This window comes from Vombatus ursinus, unplaced genomic scaffold, assembly GCF_900497805.2.
Source record: "Vombatus ursinus unplaced genomic scaffold, bare-nosed wombat genome assembly UNPS02014790.1, whole genome shotgun sequence".
NCBI classification, from domain to species: domain Eukaryota; kingdom Metazoa; phylum Chordata; class Mammalia; order Diprotodontia; family Vombatidae; genus Vombatus; species Vombatus ursinus.
In genome coordinates, this window is record NW_020954568.1 from 825,578 (window position 1) to 835,627 (window position 10,050).

At 56.4% G+C, this 10,050-nt stretch overlaps 1 protein-coding gene across 1 annotated transcript in view; it reads left to right on the top strand.

The window, feature by feature from the left end:
* KCNQ1 (potassium voltage-gated channel subfamily Q member 1) overlaps window positions 1–10,050 on the top strand; it is a 361,243-nt gene that overhangs the window by 104,991 nt on the left and 246,202 nt on the right. The window contains exons 3-6 of the mRNA XM_027868695.1: window positions 1,162–1,288; window positions 2,790–2,868; window positions 4,018–4,114; window positions 4,755–4,895. Coding sequence (XP_027724496.1) covers window positions 1,162–1,288; window positions 2,790–2,868; window positions 4,018–4,114; window positions 4,755–4,895 — 444 coding nt within the window. The remainder of the gene's footprint in view (window positions 1–1,161; window positions 1,289–2,789; window positions 2,869–4,017; window positions 4,115–4,754; window positions 4,896–10,050) is intronic.

A 10,050-nucleotide genomic window follows, 5' to 3' on the forward strand; every position in this document is an offset into this window, starting at 1 on the left:
CAAGCACACGCCTTATACACGATTTCTATCTGCCTCTTGGCCACGGGCAGGGGAGGGTGCTGGCTCGGCTGCTGACAGACACTGGACGTCTCTGGGAATCCAGGAAGGACAGATGGCCCAGGTGCCTTTACCCCAGCAGTCCCTGAGCACTGGATCCTTCAGGTCAATAAGCCTTGATTCAGACAACGGGAGTGAAAGCTGGAAGTCCTGTGAGCTGTCAGGCCTCTCCCTCCAGGCCTGGTCTCCCAAAGACTTTAGTGACACCGCCCACGGAGGGCTCCTTGGCCTCCTGTCTTTGGGGGAGACTCCACTTCCGTACTTGCCAATGGACCATGGAGTCTGGCCCTCTAGGAAGCAAACAGTGATGGGAATTGGAGGAGGAAAAGCAGCCCTGCCCCTTCTGCTCTCTTGATGCTGGCTCAGCACATAGGACTTCTGATAATTTGGAGAGTGTCCTTAGAACCCCCGGCTCCCTGCACTCGCCCCCTCCCAGCCCGAGCCCAGGCTCCCTTATCTCCCTGCGCTCAGAGCCTCGATGGGCCCCCAGTGGGCTCCCGGCTTCCCGAGCTCTTCGGCTCTGGGCCTGAGGAGCACTTGGGGAGTTCAGGCAGCCGAGCCAGCGGCCAAGCAGAAGGCTTGACTGTTCCTGCCCCAGGGGGCTCCTTCCCTCCCTCAGGGGCGCATCAGGAAGCTTTGCCCCAAGCTGGCTTCCTTGCCCAGGAATCAGGGTTCCCTGCCAGCTCTGCCCCCTCCGTGGGACCGTGGACTCCATCTCTGGGTATCCTCCCCACCCCACCCCCCAACAGTAATTACAGCCACAACTCCCCCTGGAAAGGACAGGACACTTATTTGTTCCACATCTCTCCCCCTCCCCACTTCTCTAGCTGTTGTCCCCTCCCCCATTACAGTGGAGGCTCTCTGAAGGCAGGGACTGTCTTTTTGTTTCTATCCCCAGCACTGAGCACAGGGCTTGGCTCATAGCGTCTGGCACATAGGAGGCACTTTCGATTGCCCCCTCTTGGAGGGGGCCTCTGTCCTTCAGCCCTGCCGGCCCACGGGCAGAACCTCCCTCGGTGCTGGGTCATCTGCCCCCCCACCCCGGGGCCCCTGACCAACAAGTGAAGCCGAGAACTCACGGCATTTCCCCTCTCCTTTTTACAGGAAATTGTACTCGTGGTATTTTTTGGGACGGAGTATGTGGTTCGTCTGTGGTCAGCGGGGTGCCGCAGCAAGTACGTGGGGATCTGGGGACGGCTGCGCTTTGCCAGGAAGCCCATTTCCATCATCGGTGAGTTGGAGTCCGGTGTTGGGGCCGGGCACCCCTCGGATCGGGAGGTCCGCTGCTGGCCCCCCGCCCTGGAGAAGCCCCCTGCGCTGGGGCATTCTTGATCCGAAAGGGAAAAGCCTGTCTGGAATGTCAAAGCTGGAAGGAACCCAGGGACTGCACCGTCCAATCCTGTCTTTGGACGGGAGGGAAACTGAGGCCCAGATAGAGGGAGAGACTCCCTGTGAACAAGAGTTAGATCTGGACACGCCCCACTTTCTGCCCCATTAGGAGGCCCAGGCCCAAGGATGGCAACACGTGGAGATGCCCAGGAAGGCCCCTCCCTCCTAACTTTAGAGAGGGGACACGAAGGCCAGCAGCCTTCAGACTTCCTGGCTGAGTGCCCAGGGGCCGAGCCACCCTCCCCACCGGCTGCCATATTGGGTCCGACCCAGAGCCCCGAGAGATCCCCCGAACTCGGGTCAGAGGAGGGGGGCTGCTTGGGGTGTGTTTGGGTGGAAGCTGTTGAATCACTCTCTGGTGATTTTCAGGGGTGTGCCTGGAGGGGTTTGAGGGGCGCTGACATTTCCAGGGACCGAATTAAGATAACTTGGGGATTATTGTCCAATGAGAATCTGGTTTTATGAGCGTGGAGCTCTGGGACCGTTCTGAGGAGCAGGGCTTGGCAGGCGGGGGCCCACTCCACCAGCGGGCAGGCAGGAAGGCATAGGATTCTGTATCCAAGGGGCCCTTGGCAGCCCTGGAGGCTGATTCCTCTCATTTCACGGGTGGGAAATAGTCCCAGAGAGGGGAAGGGCCTGGCCCTGGGTTCCCAAGGTAGAAAGTCTCAGAGCTGAGGTTTCAGCCCAGACCGCCTCAGCTCCTTCCTGTGCCCTTGGCCAGCTGAGTTCACGTTTCATGAGTACAACAACCACTGTGGCCCCGCTAGGCCGCCCCTGGGCTTGGAATAGTGGAGTCCTTTGAAAAAGTGAACCATAATCAGGGAACCACAGCCTGGGTGCAGGGCATCTTCAGGCCTGAGCTCCTCACTTTACAGTAAAGGAAACTGAGACCTATGGAGGCTAGGGTGGAGATTGGGTCAAAGTCCCCTAAGCAGGAGAGTTAGAACTGGACCGCAGGCTTGAGGTCCGGCCCCCAGTGCCAAAGGTCCCTTGCCTTGCTTTTCCCACTCATAAGAAACTCTCAGGCCCTTGAGGACAGGGCTGGGTCTTACCCGCTCCCGCCTCCCCCTCAGTGCCCAGCATGGGGCCTTCCAGTTAGCTCCCACTCCGCAGGTGTTTGCCCACTGAGTCCTTTGCTGCCTCCCGCGCCCGTTCCAGGGATCTCCTCAAAGGGGGTGTTTGGGCGCTGTTCTCACAGAAGGCTGCCTGGGCCGGGACGCGGCAGGGCCGGGGGCAGGGTGAGCAGGCAGTCCCGTCCTCGGTGATTGGTGGGTTAGCGGTGCCTTTGAGAGACATTCCATGACAAGGTCAAGCTTTCAGCCTTCCCGTCTCTCCTCCTCCAGACCTCATTGTGGTTGTGGCCTCCATGATTGTCCTCTGTGTGGGCTCCAAGGGGCAGGTCTTTGCAACGTCAGCCATCAGGTAATCATTCCCCCTTCCGCCTCCGAGGCCTCCTCCTGGCCGACCTCTTTGCTTGCTCGTTGGAGGTGCCTCACCTCCGGTAGCGAATCCTCCCCTGTCTGCCATCTCCCCTCTCCAGACGTTGGGTGGCGGGCTTTCAAGGGGTCCGGGAGCTGAGAGACTGACCCCGACGCCTTGGTTTTTTAGAGGAGCAGAGAGGGAAGGGGGTCCCCCAGGATTGTCTGATCAATGTGCCAATCGACAGGCACTGGTTAAAAGCATACTGTGTACCAGGCTCTGCACCTCCTTGAACTCGAATTGGACAGACAACTTGTATACACAAGGTAGTTTGGGGAGGGGGGCTGTGACCCCAGGAAAGGCTTTATGGAGAAGGTGAGTCGAAGGCCGGCAGTGGGAGATGGCGTATCGTGTGAGAATTAGTGAGCAGGACAGCGGATGGATCAGAGAGTGAAGAAGCGGGAAGGGTCATTACGGCCCAGTAGTGGAGTCCATATTCGATTCCGGGAGGAGTAGGAAGCCCCTGCCCCCAGGCAGCTCGTAATGGGCTGAGCCAGGCCGTGTAGCCCCAGTGCAGCCCCTGCCGCCAAACCAGGCGGAATGTGGGCCCTTTGGCCCCCGTCTCTCCAGGAGCTCCTTCTGCTTCTGTTCTGTCTTCTCCCCAAGGGCTAGGCTTTTTGGTAACCATTTAGCGGGCTCGTTTCCAACAAGGAGCTGGTGGTTTAGGCTGGCAGGCCACACGCAAACGGACTCGTGGAAGGGAGATGCCTCCGGCCGTGAAGTGTGGCTGGAGCCAACGTGGTGACACCCAGCCCGGGCATCCCATTGGCATCTTGTAAAAGAAGGCGTCCCCTGTCTGGGACCAGCCCCAGACACAGCTTGTGACTTCCTTCGTTGGGCTCAAGCCTTGCTCTTGTAAGGCACCTTCCCGGAAGGAGGATGCCCTCCCTCAAATCTGGGACAGGAGAGCCGACGCCATCTCCTCCCCTCCCGCCCGCCTTTCCCAGCAGACCTTACTAGGTCCTCCCCATCCCCTGGCAGGAAGATGGGCCCGGCCCCTGAAATTCCTGTGGCCACCCCAAGCCAGGGGAAGGGCAAAGGGCCCAGGCCTTCAGGCTTCTGGCTTCAGGAGCTCGTCTGCTCTGTCCCTAGGGGGATTCGCTTCCTGCAGATTCTACGGATGCTACATGTCGACCGGCAGGGCGGAACGTGGCGACTGCTGGGCTCGGTGGTCTTCATCCATCGGCAGGTGAGCTGGGGTGGGTCCTGCGGCCCCAGTGTCTGCTTTGCAGGATCTGGGCTTCCTGGGGCAGGGGCAGGGGAGGAGGGGCCAGCCCTGGTCCCAGGGTTCTTGGAAGAGGCTTGTTTGACTTGCAAGTGTTATCAGAAAACTTGTTCCTGTGCGTGCATGCCAGGCTCACCCACATGCCAGGCTCACCCACACACCAGACTCACACACATGCCAGGCTCACCCACATGCCATGCTCATACACACACACACACACACACACACACACACACACACACACACACACCATGTTGTGCTTGGTCTCTTAGGCAGTAGTAAAGGGGCCATCGCCAATATGGCAGCCTGGGTCCCAGAGCCACTGGTGGAGGTGCCTCATCTATTCATCGGCAGCATCTGTGTTCAAGGTGGGGCCGTGGGGGAGACGGAGGGAATGAGCGAGGGGCTGCCCATTCATTTCCAAGAGTTCTGAGAAATGCATATTGGAAGTTGGAGCTCCCTGGGTGAAATGTGCTTGACTTTAGGACAAGTGAATGGGTACATATTTGTTCCCCTTTGGCTGCTCTCCAGGGGTGGGGCCTGCGATCCTCTTTGGCATTCGTACTGTTTGCCGACGGCACCCTTTTCTTTGATTGCATTGTAGGAGCTGATAACCACCTTGTATATCGGGTTTCTGGGTCTAATCTTCTCTTCCTACTTCGTATATTTGGCGGAAAAGGATGCTGTGAACGAGTCGGGCCAGATTGAGTTTGGCAGCTACGCCGATGCCCTGTGGTGGGGTGTGGTAAGTGGGGTGCACTGTTCCCCTGTGGAATCTGAGCTGCTGGGTTCCTGCCTGTGCAAGCTGACCACAGGTCATTCTGGAGAACGGGCCCTGGGAGAGTTCCCCATGATCAGCATCTGCCCGTCAGAATGTCAGTCAATGACTTCCCTGCCCACTGGCTCCCTCCCTGAGATCAGCGTCTCGTCGGCTGTGGTCAAGGCCACTGAAATCCAGGCTTCCCTCTTCCCCTTGGCCACTGATGTCTGCCCGGCCTCTTAGGTCACTTTGTTTATGGAGTCCAAGTGAGTTATTTGTTGGCAAGTTGGAGAAACGTGCGGCCCAAGCCGTTGGCGCAGAGCACACGCAGACCAAGCCTGGGTTGGCATATGGTTCACCCAGGAGAGGGGCCTGGGCAGCACACGTGCTGTCAGCAGGCCGGGTTTCCAGTCCGAGGTAGAGCAGAAACGCCAGGCTCCTCGCGGGCTCGGTCTGCCTGGCTCTGCCACCCTGGCATCACGGGAGCCCTCGGACAGCAACCACAGGTCCTCAGCAAAGCAGTGAGTGTTGGCTGGGCAGGTCCCGCAAAAAGCCAGCTGCCTGATGAAAATCTGAATCTATCCAAGGGGGACCGGGGGGGGGGGGGGCGGGCGAGTGAGTCCCTGCTTTACAGAGCTCTTTCCCAGAGGACCCTTCTGCCGCTGCCTTCCAGTGACAAGAGCAAGCTTTTATTAGGCGCCTTCTGTATTCTGGAGATGGAAAGATGCAAAGTGAAAATCAGACAGGGCCTGTCCTCAGGGAGAGCTCCCAGTCCAGTAAGATGCACTGATTTGTGAGCATCAAGACCCACAGAGGCTGAGTAGTATGAGGAAGATGAAGCCTCTGGCCCCTGGGGAATTCCGAGTGTGCGTCCCAGGTGAGAAGACCCCTCTCCCTTCCACTAAAAGGCCCTTGGGGCTGGTGCCCAGGATGCGTTTGCCACAGGGCGCAGCCATGCATTGACCTGAAGGGGGCTCAGGGCTGTGGACCTGGAGGTCAGAGAGGCAGAGCTGGGAAGGGCCTCGGTCGTTCTCCGTTTGAACTCACGCCCCATCATTTTGCGTATGAAGACATAGAGGCTCAAAGGGACTTTCCCAAGGTCACACAGATAGTGACTTCCAGAGCCAACACACCAACCTGGATTCCTGGGCAGCTTCAAATCCAGTGGTTTTCCCTTCTATCGATCTGCATTCTGGATTCTCGGGCCAACCCTGCCAGTCACTTTCCTAAGACTCAGGTTCTTCATCCTTAAACATTGGCCTCAGAACCCCTGACCCATTCCCCACCTTCAGACTTCCTGCTAGACGATAACCTTTCCCGGCAGTCCTGAGACCTTCTCTGTCCTTCCCTTCCCCTCCTCCCTGTGCCTTTACTTCCGCAACCTTGTCAAAGTCCCTTCCCCCCCTCTGGGCCTCAGTTTCCCCCTCTGCAACAGACAGGCCTCGGCCTTGACCATTCCTATTTCAGATCTTGGCACGTCTCACAGAAAGACAATGAGGAAGGGGTTCATGTCTCTGAAAAGAGCATGGGAAGAACTAGCTCTGATAAGCCAGTGTTGACTACTGAGCGGGCATATTAAAGAATATGATTACTTTTCAGCACCATGTGTCATGTTTCCAAAAACTGACCTCATGCTGGGACTTGAAGGACTCATCCGTAAATGCAATAAGGGGGAATATTAGCAGCATCCTTTACAAGCCATAACACAGTCATGATCATACTCAATAAGGAAACGGGAACAAAAGATGCAGACGTAAATGGAGGCAGATGTAGTCCACGATGTCAAGGAAAATTTCCGAGTAATCAGTTATCCCCACAGTCTGCTGGGCTGCCTCAGGAGGCAGACAAAGGCTCAGTAGGCCAGTCGGGGCAGGGGTAGAGCGCTCTCGTGTTCAGGTAGGGCCCCAGGAGTTCAGATCGGCCCCGGGAGCATGGTCCCTCTCCTGGAGCCGGGCCAGTGCTGGGGAGGCCAGGAGGTCACTGAGGCTGTGTGCTTTCCCACCCCAGCAAGCAAAGAGATGTCTTTCCCCACTCCCACCCTCTTTGTCCCTTTGAGGCTTCACATGTTTGGGAGTGACAATTTTCCATCCATTAATGCTGCTTTCTCTGCAGCTGTCCCGTGCGGGGCAGCTGCTGTGAGGAGGGCTTGGTCAGTTGGATTCAATCAAGCTATTAATTTTAACCCCGAGTTATGGGACATTTTCTCACTTCTTGTAAGAGAAACACCTCAGGAGAACACAAGCCTGGCTGACCGGGAGCTGAATTCCACTGGGACAAAGCCGACCAGCTGCCGAATCAGCATCTTTCCTTCCTCCCGGGCTGGCTGAGAGCGCTGAGCATGACCCCGGGGCCGATTCCGTACTCCATCTTGCGTTGGGGTCGCTGGCTGAGGAGATGGGGGGCCTGGGAGTGCTCCTGGGAAGGGCCTCAGGGCGCTGGAAGGACCTCAGGGTCTTGGTTGGAGCCCCCCTCTGCTCTTTGTAGGTCTGACCTGGACAAAGCACTTCTCCCTTTGAGCCTCAGTTTCTCCATCTGTAAAATGAGGTGGCCGAGCCGGACGGCCTCTGAAGCCCCTTCCAGCTGTGGCTCTATGGTCTCAAAGCCCTTGTCCTCTCTGTAGCTCGAGAGGCTTTGACACGAGATCGTTCTGAAGCCTGGCTTCTCACTCGCCTTCGGCTGTTTCTGCATTTCAGAATCCCCCCACCACACTGGTGAGGACAGGCCTGGGATGGGTCAGGGAGAGAGGAAGGAGAAGCTTCCTGGTATGAGCCGGCGTTCTAGGGCCGGCCTGCAGAAGCGGCTCCTGGGGGCCTTCCCCAGAGTGGGTGCAGGCTGCAGTGAAGACAAGGGGAGTTCAGTCAAGGCCCAAGTGAGAGGCCCCCGTGTCCTCTCTTCTGGTGCCCAGGACAGGACTGAGTGGTCAGCCAGCTGATCTGCCATCCCCTCTTAAACCCTTCCTCCTCTTCTTCTTCCCTTCTCTTCCTTTTCCGGCCCCCTTCTCCCCTCTTCCTTCCCTCCATCCCATCCACTCTCTTCACCAATGAGCGAATGAATTTGCTTCTTGGGTTCCTTGGGAGACAGGGCTTTGGGGCTGATGAAGGAGACGTGGTCCGACAGCCCGGAGCATGTCAGTCTTTCCATCAAGCCCCCTATGGCACTGCTGTAAAATTAGTATCTTACTCTTTAGAGGGTTATAAATTGACTGTAAAAACTCATTCTTCCCTGAAACTTGGCAGCCGCGGCGGGCCCCACGGCCGAGGTGCTGGAGCCATTATCCTTTATTTTTGTTTCACCTTGGGAACAAGACGCATTTGTCCATTTTAGAGTTATGAGCAGAGAGAAAATGTTATTTTTATCTGTGTGCTTTGCTGAGCTGGTGCCTTGTTCAGCTTAAACAGGCGAGGAGAGTGAATGTTCCCAGGCCTCCTTTGGCACCTTCGTTTCCAAGAGTAGTATGATGGGCACCTCAAGCCCCTGGGCCTCCTTCTTCACCAGGGGGCCCCTCGAGGCCATCATCCTTGGGGATGGCCCTCCCAGGTCTGGGGCTCGGCTCCTGAGGGAGGCAGAGATGGGTAGATCCTGCCCTTGCCCTTTCTTCACATGTCATGGGAACCTGGGAGACACCTGGCTTGGCTCTTGGCGAGGTGTCCCCTGCCTGCCTCCCTTCCCAGGTCTGTCTTCTCTCATGAGTTCTCTTTTTGCCACAATGGCTTGAGCAGCCTGGCCAACCCACAGCATGCCCATTGCCTCACTGCTTTCTGGGTGACCCCAGCCCTGCAGCACAACCACAGAATATTGGGGCTGAAAAGATGCCATGGAAAAAGCTGCAGATTTTACCCATAGGAGACAGGGTGATGAGTGGAAAGAAAGCTCACAGTTTTAGGAGTTGGAAAACCCAGTATCCCTGCCCCTCCTGTACCACCATCCCATCCTTAGAAACCCAGGGCGGGGGGCAGGAGGGAGCCACACCTAGAGCATCTCTAAGGCCCCTCCCAGTTCTGGAATTCTGTGTTCTATGTTCTAAGGCCTCCGCTCTGATATTCTGTGTGTGAAGGTCTCAGCTCTCATGTTCCATGTTCTATGTTCTAAGGCTCTACTCGGCTCTGACATTCCAAGTTGTCTCTATTTTTTGCGTTGTAGATATCCATTGATGTTCTATTTAATGAAAGGTAAGGGGATACTTTCTGACATTTTGGGGGGTGGTTCCCCAAATCTCCATAAAGGAAAATCTTTTTCCATGTCTCTTGTCCATGCAGGCCCTCTCCCCTCTAAAATGAACATGCCTTGCTTTGCTCCCTCTCCCAGGGGCTCCATGTTCATTTTCACCTGCCATATGCCGAGGGGTTTCTTAGCCCCTCCAGGCAGATATTATTGTCCCCTTTATGACAGGTGCTCCAAGATCGAGATCTTTGCTCAGTAACCAGTGACTTGACCTGCCATTGGCAGAGCTGATGCCCCCCAATAGGACATGCATGTTTGAGGGCCGACATAAGTGGTAGGTCAATGGATGGAAGGTTCCCAGGTCCTCCTTGGGAGGCAGACAGCAATAGCTAACTTTTATCTAGTGCCTACGACATGCCAGGCACTACACTAAGCACTTTACAACGATCAGCTCACTTGATCCTCACAACAGCCCTGGGAGAGAGGTGCTGTGATGATCCCCAAGTTACAGATCAGCAGACTGAGGCAGACAGAAGAGAAGTGACTTGCCCAGGGTCACACAGGCAGCTAAGTCTAAGGCTGGATTTGAAATCAGTGAATGAAGAAATTAGTAGAGTTGGCTTTTGTCATGAGCCCCAAGGCTATGAGGAGGCTGATCTTTGAGGCCCATCTCTTGGGATCTGAGGCTACATTGAGGGAGGAGTAGTCAGAGAATAGGCCTGCTGCCCTCTGCCCTGGTCAGGCCACACACAGACAGTTGGTACCATATGGTATGTCGAGATGAGAGTGATCAAGGTGGTGAGAAGATTGGAGGCAGCACCTTAGAGGGCCCAGAAATGTTTACCCTTGAGAAGAGAAGCCTGGGGATAGGGGTGGAGAGCATGGCAACCATCTTTATCCCCCACCCCCTACCTGCCCTCTCCTTGAAGGCAGAGATGGTTTGTCTTTTGTCTTTGTATTCCCAGCCTTAGCACCATGC